The following is a 17,657-nucleotide window of genomic DNA, read 5'->3' as shown; positions in this document are numbered from 1 at the left end:
GAGGCCATGGAGGGGAGCCGCTTATGGTTTGCTTCCCTGGCTTGCTCAACCTGTTTTCTTATAGAACCCAGGACTGCCAGCCCAGAGATGGCCCCACCTACCATGGACTTGGCCCTCCCTCCCCTATTGATCACTAATTGAGAAAATGCCTTCCAGCTGGATCTCATGGAGGTTTTTCCTCAACTGAGGCTCCTCCCTCTGACAACTCTAGCTCTTGTCAAGTTGACACAGAACCAGCCAGTCCAGATATACTGAGGAGACGGGCTTCCAGCTCAGTCATCCATGCTGTCTGAATAGGCAGGACTTGCTATTTGGAGGCATATAAGCTGGCCAGTGTCAGGCAGGGAGAAAGACAATCACCCGGTTCACTATCATCTCTGTTGGGTCCACTGCAGGGTTAGTGAAGGCTTGACCTAGATCTCATAGGGCTCGCATGCACGAGATCACTTAAAACAAGTACCCAGGAGTGCTGACACCCCGGAGGTAGCGCAGGCGCCATTACGTCATTGCAGAGATTCGAAGAAGGCAGCCAGATGTGCAGTCAAGGTGGGATGAGACACAGATCAGCAAGTTTCAAGAAGATGAACTTCTAAGGATGAGAGAGAAAAAACGGACCAGAGCTCACTGGGTAGTCCACGTTGTCATCAAATGTGCGCCTTAGACTCGCCAGCGCTAAGATGTCATTAGGAGCCACCGTGACTACTTAGACTGTAAGGGAGGGCCGAGGAAAGGACGGGGTAAGTGTGCATACACTTGTGGGTGACCAAGAAAGCCGGTTCCAGAGCCGGCTGGGCATGAAAGTTCTGCAGGCCACAAATCTCAGCTTGAATCCCAGCTCCCTCCAGGTCAACTGAATCATTTTGAACAATCCTTAAGGTGGCTAGGCCTCAGTCTTGCCTGCTATAAAATGAAGCAGTCTTGAAAGGACAAATTCTTACTAAAGGGTAGAGAACTGGCCTATAGTACACTGGTGAGAGGGTTTATTGTTAATCAACAGTGACATTCCCACTGCCTCTTACCAAGAGTGTTAATTGACGCCCTACAGAGCTGTCTCATAGTTTCTCATCCGACATTTGCAAACCTATATTTTCTGATCAAAAGCAATTTATCACGAACGTGTGAAACCACCGTTCTGCTGGAACTAACCGGTTAATAAGAAACCCTCGTGTTGATAGCAAATTCTCATCTTATAAAGCCAGGAAACCGGTTTTCTTTGCTAATTTTCATCCAAACACAAATAAGTACAGTTAGCCTCCAATGCCTATAAACGACCAAGAACCTGAGTTTCTCCCAAAATATTATAAACCCATCCCACTTTCTTACAATTAAGCTTGCCATTTTATGACTCGCATCCTGCTTTCCCACAGGAATGTGGTCAGGTTGCAAAACACCACTCTTAAAACAAGGAACGAAAGAAGCAAGCAGTGTACCTCCGGGATCTCGGTGATTTCTCTACAAGACAGAGCAAAGCTATTCAAGAGGAAAACTTCTCATGCTCCTGAATACTGTATTAGACAGGAAAAGTTAGCTTCCAAGTTAAGCCTGCCTTGTAAATAAACAGGTGACCAAACCTCAAGAAGCAAAATAAATCAGTCGGATTAGTAAACATTTAGTTGTGGGTGAAGGGAGAGACTTAAGTTCACCTTAAATCACCTCTCTGGGATTTCTGGGGACCAGGACTTGTCTGCGCTCCGTCCACAGACCAAGCAGCCAAGTGCAATTTGTCCTGTGTTTATGATAAATGTTTATGATCATGTGTCTGTCAGGAAGAGGGGCTGAAGTAGGAAATGGTTCCTACTGCAAGCACAAAAATCAATTCTGGCTCTGGGATAGTGAACTTGCTTGTAGGCTTGAGGGAATTTTTAAAACACTGCGTACAGAGCTGAAATCAATTTTCATGGAACTCCTTTATTACACAGTGTTGGAGTAGGGTCAATATCCCTTTTACAGTCAACCTCACTGCTCAACGATGGGACCATAGATGATCTGTGGCCCCTTCACCCCGTTCCCTCGTTAGGGACACAGGCACTTTTCATCACCAGACTTTCCAGATGCCGGAAATCAATTCCTTCTCAGACTGACATTTTAAATGTAAAAATGAAGACTAAAATCAGGTGGAAATGAAATTCCATGAACTGTTAAATATCAGTATAGTATTATATGTAATGATCCATTAAGTACTGATCCATAATGACCATCCTACTATAGTATAACGCATTCTTAAGTACAATGTACTATCTGACTTTTGTTTTGTTTTCTGTCTCCTTTCTAGCTCGAGCAATCAGCTGTCTCTTCTCATATCAGGGGAAGGCAGAGTAGGGTTTGGATGGGCAAAGATGGAGGGAAAATAGTCTCCCTGGCAGGAAGGAAGCAAAGCACAGAAATAGAAAGGCCCGATCCAGGCATCGAAAACGGCACATAATTTAATTAGCATGAGCTGAGGCCATGTGAAGGACTGCAATACACACTGGACTGGAATAAAACTGAACCTCTCATACTCAGTATGACTCACAGTCAGGCAGGGCCAGTGAACATGTGGCCAGAGCCATTGTGGGAGGAGGGGCAGATGCTGCTCCACTGCCCTGTGTGAGACATCCTTAACACTCTGGTCTTAGAATCTGCGTTGCATGTCAAGTTCAATCAAACGAATGAGTCTGAACCATGAGTTCAGAGATTGGGTTCTCTCTGTGCTCCTATCCCATTTTCTGCCCCCAAATTAGGTCTTGGCCACCTGACCTTCGCTCCCTAGCGTACCAGGCCCCATCCAGACTGCCTCTTCTCCCCTTTGCTTTGGAAAGAGGCACAGCAACCTGGTTATCTCTAGGGGAAGAGCCTGTATGTCGCATCTGCTGTAGCTCTTTGCTCCTGAGTGGGGTCTGTGTGGAAACGAAAGAGCAACCGCGTGGCCAATGCCAGCTCAGGGTGGAACAAGGTTGTGATCATCTCCACCCTGAGCTAGAGGCACCAGGGATCATTCAGCAGGCAATTTTTCCAGGGCCTCTCACCCACCCCAGGCCATTCAAGAACTTCTCAGCCTGGCAGTTGCGATCAGTTAGGATTTCTGCCCAGAAGTGGCTGTGGTTTGGAACACAGCCTCTTTGGGAACAGGGGGGCTGATGTCTCGGTACCATCATTTTACACTCAACTCCACGAATGACAGACAGAGCTGTTTTGTTAACCTGGCTCCTCTCTCTGGTTGGGGTTTTATTTATTTATTTATTTATTTATTTATTTATTTATTTATTTCTCTTTGTGTTAAGCAAGGGTCCCACTCTGTATATAGCCCAGGCTGACCTCAAAGGCACTGTGTAGACTTAGAGCAACCGATCAGATTGTATGCACAGGAGGCTGGGGTTGCAGGAATGGGCCACCACATCCCAATGCCTCCTGTGTCTGATAAAGCTGCTACCCTCAAGCTTAGACTCCCCAAATCACCAATGGCTTACTCTCCCCTTCACCCATATTCTCTCTCACCCACAGGACACATCCTCCCATCTGTTCCTTGGTGCCAGTCCCCCCAGTGCCCATCTCTGCTTTAGCTGAGTTGCTCATTATGGCTCTGCCAGACTATCATAACATAGTCCTGACTATTCTCACAGCTTCAAGCCTTCCCCTGCTCCACTCCTCAGTCACTGCCACCCAGTTACCCAAGGCGCCATGCGGATCACGCCAAGGAGCTATTGTCGACAGCTTCTCCTATCAGATACTCAAGATCCTTGGGCCCTCAACTCACTTTTGCACTCTTGAACTACATACAGCACATGCAGTCTTCTAGCGGAGCTGCCACACTCCTTGTCACCTACACGTGTTTTGCGCTTACGTTTCACCCTTTCGTCTGAAGCCATTTCATAGAACCTAAAACGCTTCCACAAGCCTGAAAATCATCTCCAGCCAGAAAACCTGACCCTTCTGAACAGCTAGCGTGGTGCCTCCTTCAGGGAATCTTCTACACCAACCTGGGCTCTGCGGAGACGGTGAAAAGAGACGCAATCCAGCCTTGCCATTTGAGTACAGTGTGGCAGAAAGTGCAGAGCTCTCTGCTTGGAGGCTTGGGGTACAGGAAGCAAGTGTGCCCTCTCGCCTTTATACACCCACGACCATCATTGGGCTCTCGGTGCCTGCCTGTGGGATCTGACGAATCAATGACTCTGTTGTGTAAACAGAGAGCCCAGGACACCTGGAACTGTCCTGCGTCATCCCCTTCCCTCCTCCCAGTTCACCTAACAAAACAGCCTGCTGCTTTTCAGACCCAAGCCCAGCAGACACCTGTGTTGTCATTATCAACACTGACACAGACTCATCTCGCACTTTTTACTGAGGTCTAACGTGCTATATTCTGGGCGTTTGGAATAATCTCAAAGGGAACACCTGTTACTTAAGCGTTCTTAGTTGCAACCTCTGGAGGGCAATTTATTCATTACTATATTAAAGTGGGTTGTTTAATAACTTAAAACTGTCAGAGAAGAAGGGTCAATTATAGTCACTGAATACCTAAAAGCCATGTATTTTCACACCTGCAGTTCTTTACTTTTCCCCCCCAATTTCAATCCTGTTTTCTAGGACCAACTAAGAAACGCGATGTAAAACAATGAAAGCGAAGGAGATTCAGTTTTGCTGCCAGACTCCTGTTCAGCCTTCGTATCTCATTATATAGTCTACTCTTGACTTCAGGATGCCATATTCATCATCATAATTGTGTAAGTGGCTTTAATGCCTTTTTCTTTCTCACGTGATTAAGATCATTAACCTAATTACCCAATAATTAAATTTTTGAAACTCTGCATGATAGAATTTTATTCTTCTGAAGAAAAAAGGGCACTAACTGAATTTGAGCAAGACACACTTTTAACTCTCTGGGCTTATAAAAAATCAAGAAGGATGGTTATATTTTTTTACATAGAGACTTCAAGATGTTTACATACAGAAGAATTAATGCATCAGAATTAAAGGCAAATGTGGGACTGGAGAGATGGCTCAGCAGCTAAGAACACTGATCTTCCAGAGGACCGGGGTTCAGTTCTCAGCATCCACATGACAGATGACAAACATCTGAACGTCTAGATCCAGCATATCCAACGCCATTTTCCGGCCTCTGTGGGCACTGCACACATGCACTGCACAGACACATGCAGGCAGAACACCCATGCACATAAACTAACTTTTATTAAAGTTAGACCTTGGAAGGATCAGTCTTCTTCTTGAGAAATCTGAAAATGCAGAGAGGGGAAAGGATGGGGGAAATGCTAGAACAGGCAAAGGAGGCAGCAGCAATGCAGGTCCGGGAAACTCACCCAGAGGAACAAAGCACAGAGCTCTGGCTAGGCTAGGATATGATTGGCTGTCATCAATGACACTTAAGGGACTCTTCAGAATGGAAGGACGGCTATTTACATATTCCTTGAATGTAACGTTGGCTCAAACACAGTTGCTCTGAAGACGGAGCTTGGCTCAGGGAAAGATTAGACTGCTCTAATGTTCTCAGTCTCAGATGAGGGGAACACTTGAAAGGAGGGAAACAAGAAACAGACAAACCAGATACCACCACCAGCATCATCACAGACTGTTGCTATTTCTTAAATAATTGCCATGGGCCGGGTACAGTCTTAGGAGCTTTGGTACAGCATCTGATTTCGTGTCCACAGAACAACCTTTGCCAGGTAGCTGTATTGTTGCCACTTTGTGAGTGGAGAAATGGAGAGAGTGAGATTAATTCTCTTTAGGCTCAACCAATGATGATGATAATGTATTAGCACCAAAGGGAAAAAAAGCAGTTTCATCAGAGAGCATCCTAAGTAAGAATGAAAGAAGGACACAAACAACTAAAGCCACACAACTGCAGAGCAGAAGTCAACGGCAAAGTAAATAAGAATAACAGCAGCAACAACAAGAAATTCCTCACCCAAAACCAGAGAAACTAAAGTGACCCAAGATCTTGAGCTCCCTGTAGCACCTTCCACCTACCTTCCCTTCTCAGCTCTCCAACAAGCTTGTCTTATTTATAGCCACTGCCACCGCCCTGGGGGAAAAGGGAAAAGAAAAAGCTTCCTTCTCCCATGTCAGTTTCCAAATACAAAGAGGCAACTTGCTTTACACCCTGGCTGCAGAGTAAGGGCTGAGCTCACAGGGAGCAACAGCCACTGAAAACCCAATTGGTACTGTTTGTCACAGCCTCCACAGTCCCAATCCTAGGCCTCAGCAAGGCAGGCTGAGGGTGCCAAGAACTCTAGTCTTGAAAGTGCTGTGTATGAACAATATCCAATGAAAGTTATGAGCTGAAAGAGAACAGTTTTTAAAAAGCCATAGAAATAGGAGAAAATCAATTATGGATGGATAAGAATTGTAAAAGAAATAAAAAAGACTACTGCCCAGGATTGTACGAGTATCCTTCAGTTCAGGAGGGACATTTGTAGCTCACACATACAACATGGGTGTGGAAAGAGAGGAAAAAGATTTGTGACCTTACAGGCTCTTCAACACATCAATTACTAAATGTTTTCATTTCTTCCCATGACTTTTTAGGACCATAGAGAAATTGACATTTATTGAAAATCATAACTAGGTTGATGATCCTCAACTTGTCAAGGTCTTTAAGAAGAACATAGTGAATAACAAATGATTAACACCCAGGTTCTCCTTAATGTTAAAGGGTCATATTGACAGACAGGTCACAAATATATGAGACTTGGGTTTAGCTCAGTTCAGCTGGTCTATGTAAAATTATAAACTTGCAGGTGAAACAGAGAAAAAAAATTGCAAAAAAAAGTCCTTCCCACAATTTTTGCTAATGTACTCAATGGCATCCAAACTCTAAAGAAACACATGTCTCCATAAGACAAAGATATAGACTTAAAGCAACCATAGAGGCAAGGATGAGAACTTTCAATTCTTAGGAACTCGGAGAAAGTCTCACAGAGAGTGACACCCAGCTCTGCCCCTCAGGGACCGACAGAATTAGAACTTTCAGATTCAGCAATCTCGTATCAAGTTCAAATCACTGTCAAAATGAAGTCAGAAAAACTACACAACAACATGCTGGACTTGCCTTTCCACTTGAATCTAGGATGTTTGCTGTGACTATTGCCTTGGGAATGCCAAAACTATACCAGTGGGGGTATCTACAAACTGAAAATCTGCTTGCCCACCTCCATCTAAAGCTGACTGCTGTGCTTAGGCTTGAAGATGACTGAGTCCCTTTATTTGTCCAGCCTCTCTAAACTCCACTGAAGCAGACATGAAGAAGAGCTGAATGGGCCAGAGAGTCAGTCTTTCCCATCTTTCCTCTCTTGGAACTCATGCAAATTTACTAGAGAAAAGGTAGGCATCCTGGAGTTAGGTACTCTGTTCACCTTCTAACTTTGAAATAGAGTATCTCCCCACCCCCCAGCCAACACCAGAGACACAAAACACCCATTTTCTTCAGGATACCACTGGGGTTCTAGAAGATACTCCTCTTTCTACCAGTTCACAGGTGCATTTAAACAGTAAGACCTGTTCTTAGGGGTAGTATCATGACAGAGATACATGTGGAGTTACTGAGTGATACAGAATTTTCCCATAAGCCATTGCGTTAGGAAAAGACCATTCCATCAAAGATAATATCACTCTCTAACTAAACTGCAGAAGGAACTCAAATAGCAAGACTATTTTGCAAATGGTCTAAATAAAAGTGGCCCCGGTCTTCAAAGGATGAGAGGAGGCTCTGATGCCAGGCTGGGGCTGGGGAGCAGAAGACAAGCAGAGCCTACCTGATAGGCATCAGGGATGTTGACTGTCTCTCCATGCTCTCCGACATAGCCAATGATGCCTTTGCCCCAGGGGACCTGCACTTCGTTTGAGTTCTCCGTGCTGCTGCTCGGGAGGAGTGGGGTTCCCGCGTGCACATCAAAAAATTTGGAGACCAAACTCTTCTTGCCAGCAGCTGCCCCCTCCACTAAGAAGAGAGAGCAACGGTCAGCGTCCACCATGAGACAGACAAAGATGAGGATCTTGTAGCTTAGGCTGGTGAGGTCAAGGTCATTGGAGATGTCCTTGACCAGTTCCAGGAAAAACTGGCGTTCGTTATGCTTTTTGAGGTGGCATTTGTAGTCGATGGCCGTAGGGGGGTACTGAGGCAGATTCACCCTCGATTCCAGCAGGGCACTGAGAATGTGGGCTGTGGTGGGGGGCAGAGAGCTGGCCTTCCTGAGCAGGGCTCTCCGCCGGACACTGCTCATGGGCTCCTGAGCCCGAGAGGTCACCTGTTCATCGTAGGTCCTGTTCACATGAATGGCTTTGGAGCGGGCAAAGCTCTTCCGCAGCTCTTTCTGCGAAGCTTTCCGCTGCAGGTTCCCATCGCCCCGGCTGCCACTGGCCCAGCTGGGGCTCAGGGGAACCCCAGCACTTTCCCCACCACCGGGCATGGGGTGGCTGTTAGCAGAGCCCTGGGGTCCAGCAACACCAGCATTCCCAGTGCTGCCTCTGCCACTACCCTGAGCCAAGCTGCCAGTGCCAGCCAGGGCAGGCTTCAGGCCTGAAGCCCCCTGTCCCGGACTGTGCCTTTGGAGCCACTTGTCCACCAGCTCCTGCTTCCCTTTCCGCATCAAATAGTCTTCCAACAACTCTGGATGCCTATCCAGAAAAGTTTCCACCTCTCCAAAGTCCAGGCTGGAGGCTGCCATGGTCCAAGGCGCCCCTTGCCTTGTCTCTCTGCTCTTGAACCACACGATAACCTGTCCCGAGGCCTCTAGCTGTTGCTGCACATGTTTGCCCACACCGGTGTCCCCAGCTCGGTGCTACCTCCCTGAGGGCCAGCAGGAGGCTGATAGGAACAGCAGGATCCCAGCCGGCTGGTGCCAACTCCTTCTGAGGTTCAGAGCCGCTGTCACCTACCCTACCCTTGCTCCTCTTGCTCCGGACAGGTGCCGGCCCGGCCCAGAGCGCCGACCGCTGCCACCGCTGCTTCTCCGGGCGGCTCGCACCACCGCTGCTCCGGCTCCCGCAGCCGCCGCTCCGCCCGCCGCTGGAGCCAGCAGAGTGGACCACTGTGTGCCGGAGGTAGGCAGGACACGCCCCGGAGTGAGGCTCCGAGACTGCTGGGGGTAGGAGGAGAGGAGCAGATGGGATGCACAGCAGCCAAAGTCCACGGCCCAGGGTGCCAGGCGGTTCCTGGAAGAGTCTCTGCGCAGCTCCGAGTGGGGAACGCACCTAGATGCCCCCCCCCCCACAACGCCCCGCACGCCGCCCTTGCAGCCTCACCTCCCCAGCCCGCCCCGCTCCGCCCCCTAATCCTTCAGCTTTTCAGAAGGCCTCTGGAGAGCCCAGTGGGAGTCCAAGTACTGAGAAATATTGATGGTCTGTGAGGATCAGAGCCCAAAGTGCACTCCGAAGAAATGAGGGTCCCCAGAGTCAGCCCGGGTTTTATTTTTCTGGGATGAGACTGTACTTTTAGTTTGCTCGGTTCCTCGGACTGCCCAGCACTCTGTGGGCGTGCAGTAAATTTTAATCAAACTAGTTTCCTTGAAGTTCCCTGTGTAAGAAATTCTTGAATTTAACGAAACTCGGAGATACTTACCCCGTCCCTTCTCTCGGTGATGGAGGGGAGCTATACTTTGAATGAGGATGTTAAAACTCAGTTACCCTGATTTAGGGAGACCCCTTGGAGCAGGGGCTCGTGGACCCGCGGGCGTCAGCCTCCTTTTCTGCTGTGCACTAGATCCATTGATTCTCTTCCTATCTCCAAAGAGTCCTTACCTTCTCTTCCTTCTCTCTCAAAAGTTACAACGTCTTGGGGCTTCCGCACCAAGATGTCTGCTGTAACAGGTTCCTCTTGGCCCTGCTCTGGCAATTCTTTGAATCTGGTTAGTCATGCTAACAAAAGATTTCCCTTTGGCGTCTTAAAGAGGATCAGGGTGATGATGATGCTTTCCTAAAGGAGGGATACCTCCGCTCCTGCGGGAACAAGGCAAATGCAGAACCCGGACTACTTCCAGAACAGGAGACTCTTCCAGAATGCTAGAGGTGAGAGGGATAGACCAGAGCTGCAAAGGAGGCAAGCAGGGATTCCCGGAGGCTCCAAGTGGCAGCCCAATGTAGATGTCTACTGTAAGTGGACATCAGAGCTGAGTAGGCAAGGTATATTAAACCTTAAATTAGCATAGGAATTAAATTCTGCTGGGAAACTAAGTGAATGAACCCAGGACTCACAGCCGAGTGGCATTTGCTCATTAACTTGGCTCTAGAGGGACGCACACTCTCAGACAGGACACCGAACTGTCCCCCACCTGTGCCAGGTGAGTCACATCTGCGCCAGAATGTAGAACATACAGAGAAGGTGGCTGATGAGGTAGAGCATCTTCTAAGTATCCTTCGAACATCACCAGGGGTAGAGAACGCCTGCTCAAGAGTTCCAAGCCGGCGGTGAGACAGCTCAGCGGGAACAGGCACTTTCTACCTGGCCTGACAACCAGAGTTCCATCCCAGGATACACACCGGTGGAAAGAGAAGGGACTCCCTCAGATTGCCCTCTGATCTTAGTGCAGCCCACCCACCCACACGATAAGTAAACAAAAAAATAATAAATGTTGTTCTAAAGTTTTAATTCCAAATGCCCCTGCTTTATCAATGCAGCCTGGCAACCAGAACACCAGTGTGGATTGAAGAAAGGCCCCGGTGTTTTTCTCTCCTCATACACAACGACATTGCTGTACTGTGACCAGCAGGAGGAAGGAAATGGCTCTTGTTGTTTTGTAGCGACTTTATCCATGTGTGAGTCACCAAGCTTTCTACCCACTCTTTTGAAGTTATAATCCAGGGTTGAAGGTGGAGCTCAGTTGGTTGAATGTTTGGCTAGCAAGCATCATGCTAAACACTCCATAAAGCAGGTATGTCATCCCAGGACTTTTTAGTCCCAGCAGTTGGGAGTTAGACATATGGGGATCAAAGCTACGTGAGATGCTTTATCTAAATAAAATAGTACTAATACTAATACTAATATTAATACTAATACTAATACTAATACTAACAAGGGGCTGGAGAGAAGGTGTAGCAGTCAAGAGTATTGCTGCTCTTGCAAGGAACCTGACTCCTAGCACCCACATGGCAGCTCAGAACCATCTTTAACTCCAGTATTTGGGGATCTAATGCCTTCTTGTGGCCTCCACAGACTCCAGGCACACACTTGGTGCCCACACATACATACTGACAAAACACTCACACACATAAAATGAAAATAAATAAGTCTCTAAAGACTAGGTAAATAAAGAGATACAAGTTAGTGAAGCTCAGCATATTCATGAATTGTGTGTTTGCACACAGGGTGAAGGAAAACAAAGGAAATACACAGGACACCAGGATGTCACTGACAGGTGACATGAAGAGCAAAGTTTAGGAAAGAACTGGATAAAGGGAAGAGGTGGGGAGGACACCGTTCTGCAGAGGGGGCAGCTCGGCAGAAACCTATAAAAATGAGGTGTGTTACAGCTTGAATAACAAACAGCCTCGCAGGCCGGAGACGCACGCTCCAACATTGTGAGAAGGAACAGGTTGGAGTATCTGCGAAACAGCATGAGACCAGCTACGGGCAGAGAGCCAGAAGCAGAATGCTGGTGGTTAGGAGTTGACAGCTGCCAAGAAAGTAAGTGGTGATGAAGAATTAAAGAAAAAAAAATGTTTTGCACAGTACCCAGATCACAGGAAGTGCTTGATAGACAGTAGCTATTCTGCTGGTCTTTATTTCTATCAGTGGTGTGTGGAAACCTTATTACCTACAGTCGTGTCTCTGGTCACTCCAGTGACATGTCAGGAGGGATGGTTAATGGCTTGCTAGAACTGGCTAATAGGGGCTTACAAGAGCCTATTTTAGCCTGTGTTTCCAATGAATGTCCGGCTTTAGCATACAGCTTACAGTCAGCCATGATGGAAGTGTGTGTGCCATGGAAGTCCACAAATGTTTCAAGATTGGATTTGTGAGTGTGAGCAAGTCAGTTGTTCTCTGTCCCTGTGTGTGTGTGTGTGTGTGTGTGAGAGAGAGAGAGAGAGAGAGAGAGAGAGAGAGAGAGAGAGAGAGAGAGTCGTGTGTGCATGCGTGCATGTATGTGATATGTGGTGCCAGGGCACATGTGGAGGGCAGAGGACCACCTTTGGGTGCAGGGGTCTTACCCCTCCATCTTGCTTGAGATAGGTTCTCGTCACTGCTGTGAAAGTCCAGCTGGCTGGGCCACAAGCTAGTGGAGAGTCCTGCCTCCACCTACCGTTCCCTGCAGGCCCCTGGGGGTATAGATGCTCATGTTGGGGCAACCAGCTTTTACACGGCACCTGCGGATCCAGGCTCAGTTCACCAGTTTGGGCGACAAGTATTTTACACATGGAGCCATCTCCCCACCTCCAGGAATTTTTTTTTCAAATTATTGGTTATTTAATAGTTATTAGTATTGGATGAAAACAACTGACTAATTACTTAATTAGTAGATAAAGTGTGCTATAGTCCTATAATGAAATATTACTCTGCCACAAAAGGAATGAGGTACTGAGATATATGTATGTATGTATGTATGTATGTATGTATGTATGTATACACACACATATATATACACACACACAATATAAAAATTCATGAGAAGTTAAGATAGTCACCCACAAAGGGTCACATTTGTATGGTGTCATTTATATCAAAAGTTTAGAGTAGGACACTCCATTAGGGACAGATTTCTGGACTAATTTCTGAATGGAAAGGAAGAAGAATGCATGAGCTGAGTATGGGAAAATTTGGGGGTTTTGTTTGTTTGTTTGTGAAGAGTCAGGTAACAAGAATGTTCTAACATCTATGTCCTACACCCTGCCATCATTTGCCCATGATTACTGTTCTGTGGTGCTGGAGATGAACCTAGGAGCTAACACACACCAGGCAAGTACTCTACTCTGAGTTCTGCCCCTTGCCATCTTTTGTTTTTCCTTTGCAGATAGGGTCTCACTAATTTGCCCAGGCTGGCCTTGAGTTCACTCTGTATCCCAGGCAAGCCTAAAAATTACAATCGTCCCATATCAGCCTTCCAGGTATCTGGAATTACAGGACTGTACCACCCCTCTCCGAGACTGGGCCATATTGTAAACTTTAAATGAGGTAAACTTTAAATGAGTGAATTATACCTCAATAAAATTTTTACATACCAAAACCCCCTTTACTAGCATACTCCTGGCCATACTACATACTACTACTGCACATGCAGACAAGACAGGCTCCAAGCATCCTCAGAGATGGGAGAAGAGATCAGTCCTGGGATGCCTAAGGCAGAAGTTTAATAAATAGCCTTCTTGACATATTCATTACGTATGCAGTTTTATCATTCGCCAGTCTCTGTAGACAAAAAATGGAGGTAAAAACTCTGGTTTTGCTCTATAGTATATATTTCCATTGTGGCAAGACTCATGTGTCATGATCGCGTTAACCCTTTCTAAGCCCAGTGGCACTAACTATACTCACAGTGTTGTGCAGCCACCACCGCCCAGCCCATCACTTTTTGATCTTGCACACTGAATCCAAAACCTCTGATTTAGATCTTGGATCTCTTTTGCAAAACAAGAGGCGGGTGTTGAGAATTCTGATAAGAGTAAGAAAAGCCATAAAAGAGAATTTGGCATTTCTGGTTTGGTTCTGAATTGGCTGTGTCTATGTTCCCTGCTTGGCACATGAAGTCACGGTAACACTGAAGCGTTCTGTGGAGGTAGGAAAAGGGAAGGCTTGAGAACGCTGTGACAGAAGGCTGCATAATAAGCTTGTGTTGGTGTGGTCCAGGCGTCATCCTCGCTTCTTCTCACAAAGCTAGAGTCCTGACAGGAGACAGAACCCACTCAAATCAAAATGATTCTAGGAGAACTTCATTACAAAGGCTAACTTAAAAGGTAGATTATAGAGAAATCCCAGGGATAGCGAAGGAAACCTGTAGACACAACAATAGACAATCACCACCCTGATGGTTGGATAGAAAGAAAGGGTACCAGGACCCAGGAGACACACTTGCAAAGTGATCAGTACCTGGAAGGATGCAGTGACAGCTGCCATGAGACACTGAGCACTCAACACTACCTCACAGGAGGGATAGCAGGAAAAAAATACCTTGAGTTCATTCTTGCCTCTCCCTCCTGTCAGTGAGCAGACCTAACTAGAAGTTGGAAGATGTTGGAACCTGTTGACGAAACCCAAAAAGGTCATCTTACCTAGGCAGAAAGTAGGGGAAACCAAACAGGAATTGCATCGGATCTGGAGCAGAAAAAGGAAAGTGCGCAACCCTATGTGGAACCTCGAAGAAGTCCCATTAAGAAATAAAAGCCAACTGCATTTCCCCCTTTGGAAATAACTCAAATAATTTTCTGTGTAATTCTGCCCTCTTCTGCTCATCTGCTAATTCCATCAGCGCTGTTATAATTCCCTGTACAGCAGCAGTGGCTGACTACAGAACACTCCCGTGAATATAAGCCGTCACGTCGAAGGGACAGGACACTGTGAAATAGATACACTAGTACAAAGACTTTGACAGTCAGCAGAATCCCCTAGGGACCACCACACCTGAAAATGCATGCTACTTCAAACATCCCATTAATCTGCTACCAGGTTCTTGAATCTCAGTGAACTCCTCTCTCCTAAGTTTGTCCATAACTGTTTCATCCTCTAATGAAGACGTCACTGGCTTTTATTCTGTGACCTCTGGGATCATGAAGCACAGGTGGCGGCTGAAGCACAAGGTCCTCATTTGCTTAGTACAATGATTTCTCTACGTCTTACAGATGCGCTGGTTAACCCTCGGCTCTTCGGTTCCTCTTTGTAGTAGTTGGAGTCACCCACGTGGCTGCATTCAGCTGGCTCTATTTCTGTGAAGTGTTCATCCATCAGGTCTTCCTACATGACTTCCCTCTAGGTGAGAAAACTTCAATATTGGTCCCTTAAGGCAGCTGTATTTCAACTGGAGGCTCTATAACTCAAAGATTACATAGCTCGGACCAGTTAGCTGAGACAGAGGCAATAGTATGTGTACTTACAGGTGCTCTTTTCTCAGAGATGCCCATCCAACAGTTGACCACAAAGCTCTCTACTGAATCCCAGACTCCTATTTCCAATGGCTATGAAACATTTGCCCCTAAATGTCAAATATTACTCAAATGTATCAAATAGCTTGATTCTATAGAGTTTCTCTCAGAAGTTGCTCTAAGACAGGTGCCTCCATCACCTGTCCACTCTCTATCAACTGGTCTTCTCTTCTACACGACTGTTACATTATAGCCTTACTTAAATTAATCCATAATTTTTATCTATTTTTTTTTTGCCACGTGGCTTTGTACCTTTTCTGAGTACGGCATTCTCACCTTGCTTCTCTGCATTTGCTGGAAACTCTCCGACTCCACTCCTCCTCTTCCCAGAATTCCCCTAGTCTGGCTCTCATCCTATCTCTTCCTGCTAAGCTATCAGCCAATCAACGTTTTACTAGCAAATGAGAGTAACACATAGTTGTAGTGTAGAAAAGGACTGTTCCACAGCAGATCTGATTTGGAAAGAGGGTCTTATCGGATGTAATAAAGCTAAGGACATCAAGGCAGTATCATCCTTGACTGACGGTAAGCCTGGAATATGATGGCTTTTCTCCTGCAAAGGAGAGAAGGCACCACGATTCACAGAGGAGGTGGGTGATCCAAAGATAAGGCTAGAGATTGGAGTCCTGTGTCCACAAGCCCATGAATGTCAAGTACCTATGGCTGGCACCTCAAGCTAGCCAAGAATCAGGAAGTGGATTTTTTTCTCAGAATCTCAAGGTAAAACATTGGCCTCCTTACTATCTTGAAGTTCTGGCCTCCAAAATCACAGGATGAGTTTCCTTTGCTCTGAGTCACCAAGTGTGTGGCTTCTTGTTACAGCAGCCCTCGGAAACCAGCTCCAGACTCCTCCATATTCACCTTTATTTCATTGTTCTTCCCATTGCCTTCCAGAAACAAACCCGCAGCCCTTTCTGTTTCCTGCTTTTGTTTCTTGGTGTCCTCCCAGGCCTGCCTCTCAAACTCCTCTTTTCCATTCTGACCTCTTTGAAATGTCATGTGCGCTGTGACTGCCGTTCCCTGTATTTGTCCATCCCTGTGTTGAGCCAAGGCTTCATCAAATCTCCCTGAAGGATATTTGACATTGACATCGGGGAGAGCTTCAAGCATGTTTGTTCATGCTAGTCCTTTCATTAAAGTGCTCCGCACACACGTGGTCACAAGACGTGCTAGAAATCGAGTGACTGGCTAGGAAGCTTCTTCACAGTTGGATACCTTTCATAGTACCAGAAGATGCTGTGTATGCTGTGTAGGCTGCGCTCTGCGCTCTCTTTCTCTCTCTCTCTCTCTCTCTCTCTCTCTCTCTCTCTCTCTCTCTCTCTCTCTCTCTCTCTCTCTCTCTCTCTGTGTGTGTGTGTGTGTGTGTGTGTGTGTGATCAGCAGTCTTACCCAGCTGCAAACGTTGCAAGCTGTTATGGAGTTCATGAACCCCAGGAAAAGACCATAGACTCCATCCAGACTATAATTAGTTCAATTTATTAAAGCTACTAGCAGGACAGCAATCTCTTAGCCAAATTAGAGCATGCTCCTCTAAGAAGGATGAGGGGAGGGATTTTAAAAGTAAAAGAGACAGGACAACCTTGAGTATCTGCAGGAGCAAGTCAAGAGCTGTTCTGCTCTACCAAGATTAGGTAGTGAAGGCAACCTCAAACTAGACCTTGAATGTCTGCATAAACAGGATACAGGTGCCCCCCAAAAGCAGTTAGTCGTAGTCATAGCAAAGCACATGGCCATGACTATACATTTCTGGGTAGGGGCCACTGAATCAGTGTTACCGAGTACTTATCTTCCAGGGACTAGAGTCAGAGACCGATAACTAATGGGTACCAAGATGGAGGCCTAGCATAAAATGAAGTTTCTGTAGCCATCACAGAATGACAATAGCAGCCAGAATGTCAAGATAGGCCCAAGGTACAAAAGTGTCATGATTGGACTTAAGGCCCACTCTGCAAGAGGAAGCCCATGCCTGGCACTGCAAATTGGGCAAGAATCCATGCTTGATATGTTCGTAGACCTAGGGGTGAACCTGCTGCTATTATTTTGCTACATAGGCATAATATCAAACTGCCCTCTAAATTATTATCTCTAGCCCACAGATGGATGCATCTCTCGGATCACATTGGTGCACTAGATGGTTGTTAATGCAGAAGCTCGCAGTTTGTCAATGTGCAGAAAGTGTCTGTGAAGTGCTTAGCTGCAGATGAGACCTCTCTCTCTCTCTTCTCCACACCCATGCACATGCGAGCTCGTGCAAATCCCTACACATATAACCCCCCACATGCATGTGTGTGCATGCACACCCACCAACACACACAGACAAGCACACACACACACACACACACACACACACACACACACACACACCACTCAGAAGACTGTTAGATCCAGAAGCTCAGGTAGACTGGTGTGAAGCAGCATCTGGACAGGACAGATTCTTGCCCTCAAGAACTCAGAGCAGCTGCTGTTACCCACATAGACTTGCGCATGATCCAGCATGGAGGGGAAGGTGCTCTTGTACCCCCATCCTTAGCTGAGGAGCTACGGACAGCTGATGGCTTCTGTGGGAACAAGAGTTCATTTTCCTTGAGAGTATGGCCCCT

At 46.6% G+C, this 17,657-nt stretch overlaps 1 protein-coding gene across 1 annotated transcript in view; it reads right to left on the bottom strand.

The window, feature by feature from the left end:
* The window catches only part of Pde11a (phosphodiesterase 11A), a 309,344-nt gene extending 300,687 nt beyond the window's left edge, over nt 1–8,657 (bottom strand). The window contains exon 1 of the mRNA XM_038336971.1: nt 7,746–8,657. Coding sequence (XP_038192899.1) covers nt 7,746–8,657 — 912 coding nt within the window. The remainder of the gene's footprint in view (nt 1–7,745) is intronic.
* Nucleotides 8,658–17,657: the final 9,000 nt, after the last annotated feature.

This window comes from Arvicola amphibius, chromosome 7, assembly GCF_903992535.2.
Source record: "Arvicola amphibius chromosome 7, mArvAmp1.2, whole genome shotgun sequence".
Classification (NCBI taxonomy): Eukaryota; Metazoa; Chordata; class Mammalia; order Rodentia; family Cricetidae; genus Arvicola; species Arvicola amphibius.
This window is presented reverse-complemented; position numbering and strand designations above follow the sequence as displayed.